A 19,685-nucleotide genomic window follows, 5' to 3' on the forward strand; every position below is an offset into this window, starting at 1 on the left:
CCCCTTATTACTTTAGTGACATAAGACTACTTCTGGGGATGTAGTAACTGAAGTGACATTAAATCTACTTTTCTTCTCAACATCTTCCCAAATTACATGTTCTCATTGAGATAGTTTAGATGTGAAACAATCAAAATGGCAGTCTTATGTGCAAGAATTTGTTATAATAATAATCAATAGATTCACTAATCAATAGATTAATCTCGTTTGGTTAGAGTTCTGTGGGAACCAGCAATCTAAGCTGTAGCATCAAAATACAGCAGGGTCTCTGCTTCTGTTTTTGCAAATTATAGCAATAACATGCAAAGATTCCAAAGTATGCTGTACCATATCAGAGCACAGCAACTTGATAATTCAATGTATTTGATAGGATAAAGTCATAAGCTAATTATAAATTGTCATGAAGCCTTTGTATGTTGTGCAGTGCTTACTAGGATGCTGTAAAGCAAAAGTTGGATGCAGTTAAAGATTTTTTTTAAGTCAGTGAAATTATTTGGACATCATGCAATTTTCAAGTATATTCTATTTGAGAAAGTTTTTTTCTGATTAAGAAGGGGACTTCTGTTTGGTTTTGGTTTGTGCCATTATTTTCCTTTTTGTTTGTTTTATTTATTTAATGTTATGGTATGTTGACCCTGGCTTAATGCTAGGTGTTACCAAAACCACTCTTTCACTCCCTCAGATGAACTGGGGAGAGAAAATTATGGAAGGCTCATGAGTTGAGATAAGGACAGGGAGAGAACACTCAGCAATTATCATCACAGGAAAAAGAGGGGAAGTCAATTTAGTTTAATACCAGTCAAATTAGAATTAGAATATGTTAGTGAGAACTAAACCCAATTATTTAAAAAAAAAAAAAAGTCTTCCCACCCTTTACAGCCTTAACTCACTCCCTCTTTTCTCTGCCTCCTCTCACTGGGCAGGTGCGTGGGCAATGGGGGTTATGGTCAGCTCTGTCACACGTTGTCTCTGCCACTTCTTCCTTGTCACAGGAGGGACTCCTCACACTCTTCCCCTGCTCCAGGATCATTCCCACAGGAGACAGTCCTCAATGAACTTCTATGACTTGAGTCCCTTCCACACGCTGTCATTTTCCATGAATTCATCCCGTGTGGGTCCACAGTGGGGTCACAGCTCCTGCCAGCAGTGAGGGCTGCTCTTTGCATGGGCCACAGCTCCTGCCAGGAGCCTGCTCCAGTGAGGGGCTCTCTGCACAGGCCACAGCCCCTGCCAGGAGCCTGCTCCAGTGAGGGCTCCTCTCCACAGCTCCTGCCAGGAGCCTGCTCCAGTGAGGGGCTGCTCTGCACAGGCCACAGCTCCTGCCAGGAGCCTGCTCCAGTGAGGGCTGCTCTGCACAGGCCACAGCTCCTGCCAGGAGCCTGCTCCAGCACGGGTTTCCCATGGGGTCACAGCCTCCTTCAGGCACACCCACCTGCTCTGCTGTGGCTCCTCCAGGGGCTGCAGGTGGATCTCTGCTCCCCCCTGGGCCTGCAGGGGCACAGCTGCCTCACTATCCACGTTCTCTCTCTCTCCTCCTTCACTGACCTTGGTGTGTGCAGAGCTGTTCCTCTCTCACATTCTCACTCCTCTCACAGCTGCAATTATCCTTGTGCAGTACTTTTTTGCCCTTCTTAAATTCATTATCCCAGAAATGCTGCCACTGCTGGGCTCAGCCTTTCCAAGCAACTGGTCAATCTTTACTTTAAAAAATGTGTAAGTTTTTGCTATGGATATGAATTAAAGAATTTTCAGTCTTCTGGCCAGTTTTTTAATGATGGAGATGCAACAGATTTAATTTTTAAAAATTGAAAACATAAAAATTAACTGTTTCAACATCAGAAATTAAAAACTTGTATTGAGATCACAAGTCCTATCTTACCTTCTGAAAGTTTTGAGGGAATTTTTTTGCATTTCTTTGAGAGAAACAGAGAAACAGTACTGTCACCACTTTTTGCATTATTTCAGGTGTAGTACTGCCTGAAAATTAGAAACAGATAGGTGCTTTTATTCTCTCCACTGTGTCCTTAGCCCTCAAAGGTTATGGATCAATTATCTGTGTTTAGGGTAGTATGGAACAATAGTAATAACAACTCTAAAATTTTCAAAATCATCAGTGTCCCACTTACTTTTTAATGTATATATTTTGTGAAGTCTCAATAACTTTAGAAAAGGCAATAGCAATGGAAGTGAAGAGTGGAATATCACAGCAAAGACAGAGAGACTCTTACATCTCATGGACACTGCTGGCTTTTAGGATACAAGCAAATCTGGTAAAAGCAATTTTACATTATTTCTTGTATGTTATTCTGGCTAGTGCTCCTATGGCATCAGCCAGCACTTACTTTTTCCCAAAATGCTCTTTCAAATGGAATGCAGTCTCCATCCTGTAACCTGGGCACCTTCCATGTCAGGTAGCTCAGGTGTGAGCATTTGATAGTGCTTCTGTGCAGGACAGGAGGCTGGAGCTGGGACACCATCCACGTGAGATCTCAGACCAAGAAATGTTTCTAATGCATCTTCCAGGCAAGGCCTGTTTTGGTCTTTGAATACAGCAAACATTTGGTTTCTGATTCAGCAGCTTCAGGGGAACTGTAGCGAGGGAGAGAGAGCTCAGTCTGTGGTGATTATTCATGTGCAGACAGACAGGTTCTGTGTCTGGCCTCTTGGCTGAGGCTGGTGGATTATTCCAGTCCTTGCAGCCAGAGGCAGCTCATTTGGCATTATTTTCTGGTAACTTTTCCAACAGCCTCTTTTATCCACAAGTGCCAAGCTACCGAGAACTGGAGTGGCCCGGTCTGAACCAGGCACTAGCCAGCCTATGTCTGTGTCCTGGTGGTGCTGATGAGGGAGAATGGCTCCAGCCCACCCATTCCTGTTCCTCTGTCTGCATTTGCCTGTGCCTGGCCTTGGCTGCTGCTGCCTGTTCCTGTGGCTGAGTCTGGCCCTGCGTGGCTGGGTTCACTTCTCCTGCAGCCAGCACAGCCACCCTGCCAGAGGCAGACTTAGAGCAGGGAATGAAGGGCAGAAATGCAGAGGGACTGATCAGTGTTAAAATTACCACATCAGCACAACTGTGGTAACTCCTTGATGGCCTTTTGTTACATACACAAGAAGTTCTGAGTGTCTTTTTCTGTGGAGATCAGCTGCAGATGTGTTGTGCCTGAATATCTGAGAAGCTGAAAATGTAAATGGAAATTTATGCTTAGGATACATATATGGTTAACACAAATATATTTTTAAAACCCTGTTATGAGCAGCCTGATTGAGGAGTGAAGATCTTACTGATGAGCTTTGTGGAATATGCTTCAGGAATTACGAAAAGGTTTTCTTGACTGGAGTAGAAGCATTATAGAACTGTACAAACTATAAATAACTGTGGCAGCCTCAGCAATCTCTGACTTAATCTACAGGCAGCTCTTTGGCTCAAGAGCAGTAGGTCGGATATATTATTTATATTTACTGCAATATTAAAATATGGATATTTATCTTTGAAGGGTATCATTATGCTGTAGCTTCATGTGTTTCTGTTGGTTATTAAGCAGTTATGTTTTTTTTTCTTCAGGAACTTTTGGGTTTTAAAATATTATTTTAAAATCATCTCACTGTTTCAAATGTAGTGGGCTTTCTTAATTCCTTCAAATCCCCTACAGCCTTTTAGGTCTAGGAAAAGTTAACTCTGTCAGAGAAAGTCTATTCTTTCTTCACAGCAGTTTACTCTTTGCTAATTCCATTCTTTGGAGAAAATGTACCTTTAAAAAAAGTGCAAGCTTCTGAGCTTGAGGACTACTGAGAAGAATATGAAGGTTTCTACAGTTACTCTTTGTATTACTTTTTGTATTTTTTCCTTCATTCAGTAAGAATGCCAGTTTTGGTTTTTTTGTTTGTTTTTAAGGGGACAGAAAAAAGCCTATTCTCTTCAAAAAAGTCATATTTAAGTGAAATACTATTGTTCATGTGTGCCACTCCCCTCTAGTGAATAGAAGTGGAATTGCTTCGTGTTGTGCCATGCCATTGACCCTCTAGCTGCAACCAGATTATGAAATTTTTCTTCAACTTTCAATGACAGAGAGTTATCTTTATTTCAGTGGAACAATGTGAACTTTTTTCTGCTTTTTCTATTAAGGAAGAAATAGGCTTTCATTTTTCATTTAATTTTTCATTTCATTTAGCAAAGCATGCTAAATTTGTTAAATCCTGTTCTTTGCACACACACAATGCCCAAGTAAAAATAAAATTAACAACAGCAAAACTGTAATACTTCTTCCTCTGTCTGTATATCCCTGGGTTTGAGTGAAAGTTTCATGCTCCTTGCCCCTGTTTGCATACATGAAGCATTTATTTTAACAATGTTTACTTTTTCCTTGATAGTTGAATACATTTTTGGTATAGTAATCTTAACTCTTCCATGATAGGTTGATGTTTACATTATTAAACCTTTGAGTAATTGATACTAAAGCTCGAGCTGTTTGGCCACAGATAGGTGTGTAGTTCTAGATAAAAATACCTATCCACATATTTTCACTTGGATGTTTTTGTTAAAGAGGTAACAGAGGAAAAGAGTTTTACAAAAATCTTGTGTATGTGATAAATATTCTGTCAAATGTCAGCTAACAAGGCACCAAGTGTGAGATTTCTCTGGCCAGAGGCCAGTCAAATAGCTCAGCAGTCACCCTAGTCTGAACTCTGTACTTATCAGCCATGGAGAGAAATACATGCATTGAGCTTTCCATTTGTCATCTAAAGTACACAGCTAAAATATGCTCATAGCCAGAAGCTGATTGTTTCTATTTACTGCACATGACAGATGTATCAAGCTAGAATAAGATGAATCCTGTATGGGGTGGTCTTTAAAAAAAGATCTGTTTGTGTCTGCTTTTTTGCCCCTTAACTGTGCCCTTAATTCATATAATAAATGTGTCATTAATCAGTGGTGCTGGTGAAAACAGCTTTTTCTTTTACACTGACAACCAAATTTAGTCCATTAGAGTTGCACTGGCTGTGAAGGTCGCAAGCCTAACAAAGTAAACAGCCTGAAGAAGTTGTATGAGATGTAGAAGTAGTGAACCCTAAATCAACATAAACTCTGATGTGAGGCAAATGTAAGCAGAAAAATATTTCATAGAAAAAAAGAGCATAGATCCAAGATATTTTTAGTTATGTCTAAGAGATGCAGAGGTATGTTGAGACTAAAATTTGCTCTATATATTCCATATGTTTATTTAGCATACACACACATTAAAACTGACCCTAGAGATCCACCTTCCTGAAGCTTAAAGAGCAAAATGTATGAATGTAGCTGAAAGTGTAACACATTCTCTTGTTTTCCTTCCTTTAGGATATTGTACATTTCACATCCTTGCTCTTTTCTGCTACGCAAAGATGCAGTTCACCCTTGTTCTTAAAGGATGGCAGATGTTTCTTTAAAGGTTAAAGCACTTTTTTAAAAAAAAAAAAAGATAAATATTAAAAATATGAGGCCAAATCCCATGACATCTAGTTAGGCAAAACTCATACTCAGATTTGGGGATTTTAGCTTTTCTTTTCCTAATGTACTGTACTGTACATCACTTTAGTTTCTTCCTTTGTAACAAAAGGATAAACTCCTGTTTGTTATTGCACTGCATTTTCAAAGCTCTAATTTATAAATACTGATGGAATTGTTATTGAAAACTATCTCTTCTCTTTTCCAGAGAAATCAGTGCTTGCCCAGCCAACATTTGTTTTTGAGAAGAAGGATCGTTCTTTGAAGGTAAAAAGCCTTTTTTTTCCCCTTTTTCATTATTGATAAAAATTGGTAAGAAATAGGGATTCTGTAGACAATTATCCTGGCAGCAGTATAAGATTTTAGCCCTGGTTAACACTTATAATAAATGGTCTGAAAATAGAACAAGGAAGAATAGAAAACAAAAACAAGACTTAATGCATATATGCTGGACTGTTATATTTCGTGTCTCTGTCTAGAAAATGATTGTTCTATTTCATTGACCTTTCCATGCTTATTTTTTTTCCAGCGGCCTGCAGAAGACCCAGTTTGCAAAGCTGAAAATGGTAATCACCACCTCACTGAAACAGCATAATATAACCAAGTTATTTATAGGTCTGCCTATTTTCTGTGAAAACAGAGTTTGGACTCTTTCTATGAGCAGGGGCAAATACCAGGTACCAGACTAAGATTTTGTGGGTTGTAGAGCCACCTACTCTGTCCTAATATACATGTGCCTGTCTTCCCTCAAGTTCTTCCATCTTACATCTCATATTTATCAGAAAGACAAGCTCCAGAAGCCCTGAAAATTGACCAAGTGTATTCATCAGCTGTATGAATTCCTAACTGTCTTTTTCTGTTTGCTTGGGTAACGTTATAATGTAGCTCCTCATTCTTAATGTTTTCTGAGCCCATGGACTAAGAACTGATTTGGAGTGCTTGCTTTGGGTTCCCTGAACTTAATAGAAATAAAGATTCCCCAGGGCTTTGTGACAGGTGTTGACTTAGATTCCAAAGCCCTCCTGCTCTTAGATACTGCCTTAAAGCTGTTCTCTAAGTCTCTCCTAGAATTTATTTTTGTTCAGGTTTTAATTCAGTATTATAACATGGTGCTGATGCCTCCTGCCAATTACATTATATTTTCTTTTCTCTAGATTTCATTAGTTGTTCCAGAAAACGTGCAAGATCATCATCTTTGACTTTCCAGAAGTCTGACACTCAGTCTAACACTGGTATGACATTAATCTCCAGTCATGTTTTGATTGGAGTTCTGTATTCTCATCTGGCAATGAAAAGAATGAATTCTCCCACCTAAGACATGTTTCTGCATTGTAAGCCTGCTGCAAGTAATGAAAACTTAAACATTGATACTTGCTGGTAGTTTCCAATGAACATGTTTTTAATTAAAAATACATTATTTTTTCCATACTTAGATAATATTACATAAAGTAGTGAAAAATCCATAAATTTCATATAATTTTTCTGAATTGCTCACACAATTAAGGGAGGATGAGGTCAGAAAAGGAATTATATCCCTGGCTTCTGAAGAGATCACTGTTCCCTGGGCAATCTTTAAGATGTAACAGTTTGCAGAAGGGCCCACCTGCCATCCAGCCATGAGCTGACTGGGAAGGCTCATTAAGGACTGTGCATTGTTTCCATGAAAATGAACACAAATCCCTGAGGCTACTGTGCAGAGGGACTCATCTGTTTTCCACAATCTTTATTTAACATATGGATGGTACCAAAAAGGTACTTCTGAATTCAGGCACTAGTATATGTACAGTGTATTTTTTTAAATCACATCTAAATGTAGCCAAGAGGACTTAAGCTAAGTTTGGTTTACTCTGAAAGTTAAACTGGGATAGATATGTGAGAAATTTTAGGGCATGCCTATACCAAAAAATAAAGCAGAGTGCAGGAGGAAGCTGGAGTGTTTTCTCTCTTGACTGCCCACACTGTTTAAGGGATAAGTCACTGTCTGTTTCTGTTTTGAACCTTTCCACGTGGCAGTCTCCAGGACAGAGCTGATACAGAGAGGGCTAGCTGTGTGCCTGAGCCAGGCTGTGCTCCTTGGCCTCAGAGACATCCTGGGATCAGCAGCATAGACATAACCTAAAAATCTGCTTCAGAAAGATGGTGGGTAGCAGACAGTAATTTATTCTGCTGTCAATGAAAGCATGACATCAGCCTGGCTAACCTTAAAACTTGTCTTTTTTATGCTCCAAACAAGTGATAATTTAATCTCTTATTCTTTTAGATACAGCTCTCACACAGCAAAGAGGGAGATCATCTTCATTTAACATCCTTCCTACTTTCCCTCCCTCCCAGACAGGTAAATAAAAATAATTATTTATGTAGAAAAGCAAGTATTAGGCAAAATAAAGATGTGTGCAGAAATGCTTTTCCTGCAAGAAAAGCTGAAGTGTGTTGGACTAATCTGGTATTTAGATGGGAGAAAGGATTGTTTGATAAGGAGGACTGGTATTTCAATAGAAGATAAGTTTCTTTTTCATAGTTGGGGAATCCTCTGGGGCAGAAATCTTTGAATAATTTAAAAGCATGCATTTACTGAGTGTGATACAAATTATACTTAAAAAACCGAAATGAAATTATGGTAATTGAATGAATAGTTTGCTTGCAATATAATGGTGATGGTTTCTACAGGAATGTAACTTTCTGTCCTAGGAGCCTGTCTTCCACCTAACCAGGGATCCAGAGAATATCCTCCCTCTCTTAGCACTAACAGGAAAGATGGAGTGGTCTCAAATCCTAGCCTATGTCTGTTACCAGAGACAAGTTCTTGACAGACACTGGCGTAGAGGATTTCTAAACAATGCTGAGAGTGCCCAGCAATTTAATAGCAGCAAAATACACTACTGCAATGAGAAAGTGGTGATTGTATGTATTGTATCAGTTGTGCCATTCTACAGGACATGGTGTATGTGTGGCATCACACCCTTAAGGGGAAGGCAGCACCCAAGATTTACAAATCTTGGGTGTTCACGGTGGAAAGGAATGACAGAAGTCAGAGGTTCTGCAAAAGCTTAAAAAGTTTTAGTGGTAAATTACACACTAAGCATGAAAACTGGTGTAAGTCCTCATCTCTTATTATAACCACATGGTGTGTTTTGGATGAAGGGTTAAGCTGAAGGGGAAGAGAGAGAATTAAAGAGGATTAAAGAAGAGAAGAGAGAAAGCAAGAAAGAGAGAAAGACAGATTACCAGTCCTGGTTCCAGCATCAGCACTGGTCTGGCTGAAGGCATGTCCAGGATCCTGGGGCACACACCTGGGCTTCACAGGGTACCTTTATATAGAAGGGTTTCCCCACCCTGGAGATGAGTTTCTCTTTTTAATGCAAACCAGTTCTCATGTGCAGTTCATTCTTTCTGGAAATGGGTCAGAGGCCTTGGGGTGGTCTTGATGGCCCTACAGCCCATGCCCACATCTTGGCCTCATTCCTGCTGTGCTGTGCTGTGTTGTGCTTACGGTTGTCCTGGAAAAGTGCTGCCCTACCTGTGTAGATACCCTCTGCAGCCACATCCTGCACTTTCTCACAGTGCGTTACTACCAGAAGTCCTTGGTTGGCTCCACAGTTATTTGGATATCAGTGACATACAAATTATCCCCCTTACCTCCTAGACTTTTACAGCATCGTTGCCATCACCTTCTCACTGGTGTTTGATATCTTTATTAAAACAGTGAAAGCATCAATAGTGCACTGCCATTGTTCTAACTCTTTTCACAGAGCAGGGCAGGGTACATTTATTTGCTATTTATTTATTTCTATGTGTTTGGGTCTCACTTAATCATCTTAAAAATGCCTAAAACTTGACCAGGTAGCATTCAATGTTTCTACAAAGCAGGAACACCTAGTTTTAAAAGATGAAAAAAGATTTTGCATTAAAAACATTCATTAACATCCAAAAGACTGTGACATAGCCAAGAAACCTCTGGTGCTTTCTTCTGCCAAAGTCTGTCCAAAGTCTATCCACCTGTAAAAACTGAGACAGTAACGCTTATTTTGGAGATCTTTTTCAGATGGATATGTTGGAATATTGCTCGGGTACTACCAAAAGAGGGTACAGAAATATTAATTAATGGCTAAAATTTGGATGTACTCATTATTTAATTTTAAATTCCTTTTCTGTAGTGAAGAAGAATAACATATTCATGACCTCAGCTCTTCTTCAAAGAAATTCTGACATCATCAAAAGTCCAAGAGAAGGTAACTGTCATTGTAATATTTTTTCACTGTAGCTCCACAAAAACATCCTTTAGTGATATGGAAGACAAAAAAAGAACAGCTCTTTTCCATACTGAATGATAGGCTAGGTATCTTTATGCAGTTCATAACGTATGTGTTTGACAGTGTAAATGTCCTATGAACTCTGGTCTGACCATCTGCTCTGAGTACTTATTTCCTGAGTGGACTGAATGTAACCTTCCATAGTGAAATTTCACATTTCTAACTGAATACCTCTGCTCCTGGAGAAGGCAATGAAGAAACCTCTTGGCATCTGAGGATGCAGAATTAAATCTGAAATGCCAGAAGACATATATAAAACAAAGCAATAAATATAAGTATAAAGACATACTTAAATATATAAATACAAATATATTTTGTAAGTACAAATAAAATGTTTATGTATATAACTCATTACTTTTTTATCCTGATAGGATAACACATTGCTTTCACTTCAGAGTTGTGTATTTTAGAAACCATTATAATTTTGCACAATATAAAGCAAATAAAAACAGTAAATATTATTTTTAAATGTTTTGAAAGTTTCAGTCAAGAGGCAAGACATATAGGTATGAATTAGATGTGAAGAAAAAGTATATGTTTAAATATTTTGTCTTTGTATTTTGCAAGGATCCTTGTCACCAAGTCAATTGTGGAATGTCATTAGACCTGCCACTTTACAGCCCCCACAAGCCCTGACCTGTCCTGAAATTCCTGTAGTATCTCTAATGACTAAGAAAGAAGCATGTGTTCAGGTAAAAAGAAAAATAATTTTACTGGAACTCAAATTAAGGAAAAAAACCAATCAAACATAAACACTCAAAACAATCAAAACCAAACACCAAACAAACCAGTGCTGCTTTAAAGCAATTAATTAATTAATTACTTAATTATGCAGTTAATTATTCATGCATTAAAAAATGCATTATTTTCAAGAAAGTTCCCATGTAAGTTTCAGTGGAATTACTGTATCACTAACATGATATGAAATGTTAAACTCATGCTGACTGTGTTTGAAAAATTATCTCTTCTCTGCAGGCTGTCTTACCTTTCTGATATCAGGGTTCTGTGGGACAATCAGCTTTGGGTGTTTTGGATTTTGTTTATTTAGAAAGTGAGATCTTTTAGTATTTTAATCTTTTAGTATTTTAATTGAGGGCACTGGTTTAGTACCCAGCTGGAGGACAACAACAACATCTTTTATCCATATCTGTATCTGTGTATCTTTATACCTTAGTGACTCTGGATTCTAGCACATCTGTTAATAGCAGAAAGTATACTAGCTCTAATTAATCCATTTGATTTTATTATTCCTAGCTATCTGAAGACAGCTCTTATTCATCCACTGAGAATTCAGTAAATTCCAAAACAGCAGTGGCATCATCTATTACAATGAGTCTTTCCAGCTCTCAAAAAACACAGTAAGATTTTGTTTATTATATTTCTACCTCATCTTGTCACTTGGCTGGTGGCATGCCCTTTCATCACCTATGTCTAACATGGTACTAAGCCCATGCTATCTGCACCCACACAGGCTCTCTGCTGTTTGTGTGCAGTGCCAGGATTTGTGTCTATTCACATGAGCTTCATATGCCATAAAAAATGGACTCCTAACTGCAGTTAATCTCTGTGGGACAGGTGGTTTCTCACTGGCAACCAAGCCAGAAACTATTCTGGTTTGCCATCTCTCTTCTGACTGCATGTCTGCTGCATCTCATAAAAAAGGTTCATAGAAACTCAGGAAATTTCATTCTTTTGAGGAATAACCAATATATTTCAGCATATTGGACACAAGAAGCATAAAGAAAAAAATACAGGATTGATTTGGAATACCAGGTGAATGCTGCAATTGATGCTCTACTTTCATTCACAAAGCAGAACTTCTGGCACAAGAAGCTATCTGTGCTGACTGTGATAGGCTGGCATTTTTGTGCAGCACAGACTTCAGAATTTCTGTGAGGAAGCTGATGTCCTTGGAGTAGGATGTTTCCCCATCCTCTTGACACTGTATGTGATGGAAAGAGCCCCTTCTTGGAGATAAATCGGATTCTAACTAAAAGCTTGGAAAACCTGTGTCATATGTGACAGAAATACAGTGCTGGGAAAACACTGGCTTCTGGTCATGTGTTCAACTTTGCACAAGGTTTTGCTTGGGAAACAGAAAGGGTTCAAGGCCAGCATTGAGAAGAAGTCATACTGGTGCAAAAGTGGGCTATTACCTCTCTCTGGGGACTGACTCATGAGAACTCTAGGTCTGTGGTTGTCCTGTGGTATTAATACTGCTTGCTGATGTTGATGAGGGTTTTTTACCTGGAAGTTGTGAGCATCAGGAATACACCTGGTATCACTTTTGATGAGAGAATGACTTTTCAAAATTGCTAGGTATCTACAGATAATAGATTTCTAATGTTGCCTAATTCCCTCTCCTACCCAAGGAGGGCATAGAATATGTAAATTGCAAAGGAGTCTGTGCCAGTCTTCTACAGGGCTAGATGGACCACAGATAAAGATTGTGAAGCAAAGTGCCAGGGTTCTGAGGAGGCAAGTGAGTTTAGATGCACAGACAACTTAGATTCTTAATTCCTATCAGCAGAAAGAACCATTAGAATCATTACAGGGCAGATGCTTGCTGTGATTTTGGAAGAACTAACCTTTTCTATTACATTTAATGCTGTTGTTATGCCCTCTGAGGACAACATGTAGCCACAGAGCACACTGGGTTTTTAGGAGAATCTGAATGATGATAATGCATGTAAGAAAAACTAAATCAGCTGCTGTTGGTACTTTAAATTTAAATTTATTTACCTTCTGTCAGCTGCATAATATCTAGGAAAAGATTGGTGAGTGACTTTCTCCTGTGAAGTAGAGAAATGCAACACAGTGATTCAGTGCCAACAAGTTAAAGGTACTTGTGGTATTTCTTTCCCTTTTCTTTTTTTTTTTTTCACAAACACCATGCTTGGGGTGTTTGGGCCTCATGAATTCTAGAATATCACAATACTAGTTCTATCACAATCATGGTAAATGTTGGTTCCTTTGACAGCTGAGAACTAATTTAAATACTACCAGGTGCCTACTGCTATTCTGAGATTGCAGAAGGATGTAAGTGCCATTCTTCTGATCCATATTAAGTGACTGATGCTGTAAAACACTTAGGTAAAATCTTTCTGGCATTGCTGTTTTCTCATCAATAAGAAACAAATTAGTTTATTAAACTCTGTATACATGCTGAACAGTAAGTGAACATTGCAGCCAGATCTCATTGCTAAGAAAACAACTTTTTAGGTTTGCATTTAATTTCCAATCAAGGCTTAACTGTTGACATTCATTTATAAAATAAAATGCAGAGATTGCTTTGCTCTCTCTCACTTTTGCTCCTCTTCCACATCTTCATCTATCCGTTATATGATTCTGTGGAGAGGTGAGTGAAAATACCTTGTTATCCCTCCACAGTTGCTGCAGCTGTCCATGTTCCATGAAACCACTAATTTTCATTTCCTGGGTTGACTATAATAATAAACTGTAAAGGAAAAAAATCCAGTTTGTTGATTCTGATGAAAAGCTTGGAAAGCTTGTGTCATAAGTGACAGAAATACAACAATGGGAAAACACAGGCTTGCAGTCACATCAACTCAACTTTGCACAAGGATTTGCTTACAAAACTGAAAGGGTTTGAGGCCAGCACTGGAACTGGTGTCTACTCAGACCTTTTTGGACACTCTGAGAAGGCCAGTACCTGAATCATTCCCCTCATAATCCCATTTGAGTACTTGATCCATATTTCTCCTCCCATTGTTCCTTCTTAGTGATCATTCCGTGATATCAGCAACTGTGTTTTGTATCTCCATGACAAATGTCATCCCTGGGGCAGGAACACTTTGCATCCCTGACAATGCATCCTTGGCAAGAACACTTTGTTCTTGCCATACAGCAACATAAGGCTATTGAGGTTTTAATAACATTTTAAGGCTGGCACTTCCAGTTAACTTTCTCTTAGAAGAGAACTGATTGCATTGATTAATTTTTCTTACATTTCTGAATATAATCAAAACAATTTCCCACATTTTTTCTTAGAAATAAGCCTCTCATTCTTGTTTTTTTAGCTCTTTTGGGGTGCTGTCCTTAAGCTGCTATTGGAACAGCCTAGAAGTAGCAGTTGAAATGTCAGTATGGAAATTGGTCACATTCCAGTGAATTTTAGTGAGGGATGTGTTTAAGAATAAAAGCTCATTAACATACTTCAGATTTCCTGTTCATGGCCCAGAACATGCATAGAAGCTTTAAAGGCTGAAAAGACAAGTATTTTCTGATTTCTCTGTTTTGCTCCTAGCAAATGTGTTGTCTTAGCAACACATCAAGCATGAGAATGCTAAGGAGTATTTTTCTCATTAAAAAAGATTGAGAGAGGTAGTACTCAGTAAGCCCTTCATCCTTGAAGAGGTTTTAAGCACACTGTAGTTGTGAACAGAGAAACTATTTTAGAGGAAATCATCAAAGTTCTGCCAACAAACCCAGCTAATTAACAGGAATATCCTGTACATGACATATGTTATGTTAAGCCCTCCCGAGAGTGATAAATACTGTGAAACAGAAGTAAGTGGTGCTGAAGAATGCACCACTTGTGACACAGTATCAGGCTGCCTTTCTGCCAAGTCATCCTTCTGGAACAGAAGTGAAAAGAACTTGCATGATTTTGCCTATGCCAGCAAGACGTGCAGGATTAAGCACTACAGAAAGCACAAACAATGTACAACCCCTTCATAAAAAGAACAAAACCAAACAAATCAAAACCAAAACCAAGCCAGCAGCAGGAACAACTTCCACATAAAGGAGTTTACAAGGACTTTTCTAGTGACTTCTACAAAAAATGAACCCTGTTAATTTAAATTGGCTATGTAATTAGCAGGTCCAATCAATTCTACTTGTATAGAGTATTCTTGAATGTAATCTCTAAAATATAGTTGGCCAGTACCAAAGGATTGCAAGTATTGAGTTCTCTTCTCATTTTATGTATATCTCTGGAACAGGTAATTGAAAAATGGAAACACTTTTCTCTCCTGTTTTACTCACACCTCATCTTAAGCCATCTGCTATCAAATCTATACATTTCTTCAGTATTTGTGTGTGTATGTGAATACATTGCCTTCCTGCACTTCCGAAACATGAGGAGGATGATGAAGGAATATATGTAAGGCACCAGGGTGTACATTATTCTGCACAGTAGTGGAGAAGTTGAAAGGATTGCTGTTAATTGTTGGTAGTCCTTTGAAGGAGCAAAAGGAAACTAAAGTAACTCATTAAAATTTCTGGAGTAAGACACTTCCCTGAGGAGAAGTGGCATGCTGTTTTGCTGCTTGTTCTTTGGTCTTAAGGAATGGCCTCAATAATCTTAATGAAAATCACTGTGATACTCTGTTCCTTTTGTGAAATTTTCCATAGAGAATATTCTTAAATTCTCTTAAAGAATTTATCTGATTACTTAGGTCATTACTCTTTTGTTTTTCTTTAATGCTAGGTGTGGTGAATCTTTAAAGTGCTTTACATAGTTCTAAATCACATTATTATGTTATTTTGTCCCCACAGAAGTCAGTTGCTCAAAGAAAGAAGTGTACAAAACAGCAGCAATTCAGATTTTGTGTTTGGGGAAAACATGGTTGAAAGAGTTTTGGTTGGATCTGCACATGCTGGCAGACTTTTTATCAAGGTCAGTGTACTTAAGAGTGCAATTACTTTTTCAGATATTGGTTCTTTTTAGGTTGTCCTTCTTTTAAAGATGTGAGTAAATATGGTTCCAATGTCTATTGAGGAGAAAATATCTAAGGATGTGCTGCTGGATGGGTAGGCATTCCTATATTCACCACCCTAGACAGGTTCTTTAATTACTAATGCTTAACAATATGCACTCCTGGATTTTTACTTGAAAAAGAGTTTTTTATCTCTTCCATGTAAAGTGGAACACCCACAACATAAGATAAAACAATGTAGTGGTTCCTACTGCTCTAATAACTTCCATAGTAACTGTAAAGAGGTTGGATACCTGAAGGGAAGCCTACAAGAAAGCTGAAGAGAGACTGTTTACAGGAGTGACAGGACAAGGGGAAATGGCTTCTAACTGAAGGACAGTAGGTTTGGGTTTGCTATTAGGAAGAAATTCTTCTCTTTGAGGGGGTAAGACCACTGTAAAACATTTGGCTAGAAAATGCTGTGGAGGCCCCATCCCTGGAGGTCATCCAGGATGACCATCCAAGGCCGAGCTGGATGGGGCTCTGAGCAACCTGTTCTAAGTAAAGGTGTTCCTTCCCATGGCAGAGAAGCTGGAACCAGATGATCTTTAAGGTCCCTTTCAACCCAAACCATCCTGTAATTCTGTGATAAATAAGTATGAGGGAAAAAGTGGACGCCTTAGAGAGTGTCCATGTTAAAGCATATTGTGCATGCTTGTGAGGCAGCTTATGCCCTGAAGGACTCTAGGACAAAAAAGTGGTTCCTAAGCTGAGGACTGCACCATTGAAAACAGATTTGAAATTCAGTTTTCAATTGAAGTAGGATGAAAACTGTATGCTTATCTGCCAGGTAAAAAGCTTGGCAACCATAGGTTTGGGGTATGTCTTCTGGCCAAGATTTTTTTATAAGGTATGAGTTGAGACACTGAGCATTGTCAGGAGCCACAAGCATTTATTTAGACATGACTAAGAAAATTTATCTGCAAAACTGAAGGTGATAGAAATTTTTAAGTCTTCTGAAGTTAAGTTTGTGGTGTCTGGGTGTTTTCTACTACTCTTCTGGGAACTTATGGGCTTGAACTGGAAATAAACCAGTACCTTAACACCTAAATTCTTCAGTGGATTTAAATACTAGTCCAGGATCCACACAAAGAGGTCATTCTTCTCGGAGGAAGACAGATGTACGGATTCTATGATAGTAATATTACTTCCTCTAGAGACTGAAATTGTATCATGTGGGCTACTTTTACTCTGAAGCTATTAAAATTGGTTATCTTCAGCCTAGCATGCTATCATTATTCAATGTTCTATTTGATATAAATTAACATAGCCATTTTTTAAAATAGGAATTCTTATTTCCCCTGTGTTTTTCTAGAGTCCTGAGAAGCATCCCAAGCTGTGCAATGAAGCTGATTTACACGAAGGAGAAATAATGTCCATGTCCACAGGATCTTCTAATGTCAGGCCACAAACAAGTAAGCATACTCAGCAAATAAGCACAGTTAGCTTTATTATTATATCTTACTGTATTTTAGAGGATGTCAAATGAGTGGTGGTCAATAATTTTCATCTATTCTCAAGATATTCAGTCATGAGTATGCTTAGAGTATGTGCCAAAATCTATTTTCAGAAAGCAGGCAGAGTTTGTTTTATGACATGTGAACTGGACTAACTTCAGAAAGCATAATCTGAATTACTCAAAAAAATACTACAAAATATTATTATTTAGTACAGATTATTATTTATTGTTTGAAGAAAAATGCAGTGACCTTTATGAATGCCTTGTGGACATTGTTGAATTAAAATTTTAGGCTGTCTGCTGTTTGCATTTTTCAAATTCTCATATCAATTACTTTGTTATTTTGGATCATAATTGTGGGACTGAAAGTTCTACACAGACAGATTTCAGGGTTTGTTTGTGACTCTGGTGTTAGATTTTCTGCTAAGCAAGCCATGTAAACCTAGGCTGTGAGAGAGTCCCCAACAGGCCCCGATTGTGAGCCTTCTTGATAAATTCTGCGCTCCTCTTTACTAACAGATGTATTAGATCCTGTGATTTGTGTAAGCATTCTTATAAGTAAAAAATTCTAAATATAAAGCCCTTAGAACTTGTGTATAGATTATGCAAGGATAGAGAGCTTTGTAACAATGTTGTTTCTTTCAAATATTGTCCCTCTCTGTTCCTGTTAAATATTCATTATATATGTATTATTATTCTGAATACTGGGATATGTATACTTGGCATAACAATATATCAGATGAGTTTAATTTGGAAAATCAGCTTCTAAATATTTAGGCCTTGTTTCTGATTGTTCCTGTTTGTCCCTTGGGACAAACTTCTGCAACTATAAACAGCCCTGTTCAATTCTGTATGAGCCTTTTTAGTGAGGTATTTTGTATTCCTGCCTTTTCCTCTAATGTTTGTTCCTTTGGCCAAAAACTTATTAATAACACAAAACAACGTCAGATACCACAGGTATTACTGAGGTCACATCCTGTATGACCTGTACTAGTTTTGTTATCCTAAAAATATTCCCAAAATATTCCCTGTACAGAAATAATTTCTTTTTTTTTTTTTTTTTCCCTACAGAAAGACCTTTGTTGAAGAATGCAACACTAATTGAATCAGCAGCTGCTTGTGTTTCCAAGCCAGTGGAGAAAATCCTGTTAGATAAAGTTGAAGTTATAACTGGAGAAGAAGCAGAACAAAATGTATTGCAGGTGTGTATAAAACCTTGATGGTGAGTACTTTAGTTGTTGAAAAGAATATCTAGATCAGTTGCAGATGCAGCAATCAATAACTTCAATTTATATTTTAAATTTTTGCCTTTTTTAAGCTATGCCTCAGCTAACCCATTTTTCTGTAAGTTGGTATGTTCTTTTTCATATTATATTTGTTCATTTTGTAGTCTCTTTTAGTAAGTGCCTATTTCAGTGGTATTTTATAAGCATCTACATAGTATACTAGCTGTAACCACAACCTTAGAACTGGAAGTGATTTGAGTAAAGATGGGGTTTATGAAAAAAATTTTTGTGGAAAAAAAGCAATGTGTTGTAAAAATAATTTGTTTTATAGTTGAGCTAAAATAGCAATTATCTTTCCAACCTGGCTGAGCGTATCTTGTTATTCTTTGTCTTCAAAATATTATTTTCTCAGAAAACAGCAATTATGATTTAAAAAATCTTAACATTATTTTATTTTTGATTAATTTTTCTGTCTTAGCAGAACACAAAAGTTTTACTATCTTTAGAGCAGTACTCTTCTAGCAGTACTGGTATCCTGTTGCATAACATTTGTGAAGAGTGAGGAAGTAAGGTTGTTCAACTTTTGCAACAAATTTAGCTGTGCTGGTGGATATCACAGACTGCTGCTACCCTTAAAAACACAGCAGCAGCAAAACTGAAGGGCCTCAGCAACTTTCTCAACAGACAAAGAGTTAATAAAGATGAAATAATTGAAAAAGTAAACTGGGACTCATGCTGAATGTTTTCTATGGTGAGAAAAGAGTTCACAGATCCTTTCATTTTAAGTAATAAAGGTATATATCTATATATCTATGTATAGATATATTTATGTACCTTTCTGCACATGCCGTGTAATACACGGATGTATTAAAAGCCATATCAAAAGTTTTACAACCATAAAGTTGTAAATGTAAAGTTGTTATTTTAGAGCCAATGAAACTAGCATTAGCTGGCAGTTTTCATTATGTATTTCTCTTTCAGATTAACTGCAAGCTTTTTGTATTTAATAAGCTTTCTTTAAGCTGGATTGAAAGAGGCAGAGGATCCCTGAGGCTTAATGACACTTCTAGCAATAAGCATGGAATGTTACAGTCAAGGCTAAGTACGAGTTAAATAAAGAAATATCCCATACAGAAAACAGAAAATAACTTGTATTATTGTTGGCCAGAGTTTATTTCAGAACATTTAAATCTGGGAACATTGTTGTATTTAAGTCAAGTTGTTAAGAATCTTTTTACCGATAAAGTTCTACAGACTGTGTGCTACAGACTGAGGAACTGGGCTCATGTATATTGTTAGGTTCTCTGATGTACTTCTCTGTGTACATCTCTGATGTACTGTGTCTTCAGCCCAGTCACCAGGCTAACAGTTTGCTCTTTGTTGGTTCTGCTTTTTCAGCAGCACTGTTTCAAGACTCTTCTGGAATTTTGTTTTTACTGTGCTGTCACTTTTTTGTACTGTATTGCACAGTTTCAGCAGATTACTTCC

The 19,685-nt window shown here is 37.8% G+C and overlaps 1 protein-coding gene across 2 annotated transcripts in view; it reads left to right on the top strand.

Annotated features, from left to right (window-relative positions):
- The window catches only part of RANBP3L (RAN binding protein 3 like), a 32,484-nt gene that overhangs the window by 4,156 nt on the left and 8,643 nt on the right, over positions 1 to 19,685 (top strand). For both annotated transcript variants that reach the window (XM_077171451.1, XM_077171450.1), the window contains exons 2-12: positions 5,691 to 5,749; positions 6,012 to 6,048; positions 6,637 to 6,714; positions 7,743 to 7,817; positions 9,637 to 9,711; positions 10,360 to 10,484; positions 11,047 to 11,150; positions 15,313 to 15,433; positions 16,828 to 16,927; positions 18,043 to 18,173; positions 19,179 to 19,299. In XM_077171451.1, the coding sequence (XP_077027566.1) occupies positions 5,691 to 5,749; positions 6,012 to 6,048; positions 6,637 to 6,714; positions 7,743 to 7,817; positions 9,637 to 9,711; positions 10,360 to 10,484; positions 11,047 to 11,150; positions 15,313 to 15,433; positions 16,828 to 16,927; positions 18,043 to 18,173; positions 19,179 to 19,299 (1,026 nt within the window). The remainder of the gene's footprint in view (positions 1 to 5,690; positions 5,750 to 6,011; positions 6,049 to 6,636; positions 6,715 to 7,742; positions 7,818 to 9,636; positions 9,712 to 10,359; positions 10,485 to 11,046; positions 11,151 to 15,312; positions 15,434 to 16,827; positions 16,928 to 18,042; positions 18,174 to 19,178; positions 19,300 to 19,685) is intronic.

Source organism: Agelaius phoeniceus, chromosome Z (genome assembly GCF_051311805.1).
Source record: "Agelaius phoeniceus isolate bAgePho1 chromosome Z, bAgePho1.hap1, whole genome shotgun sequence".
NCBI lineage: Eukaryota > Metazoa > Chordata > Aves > Passeriformes > Icteridae > Agelaius > Agelaius phoeniceus.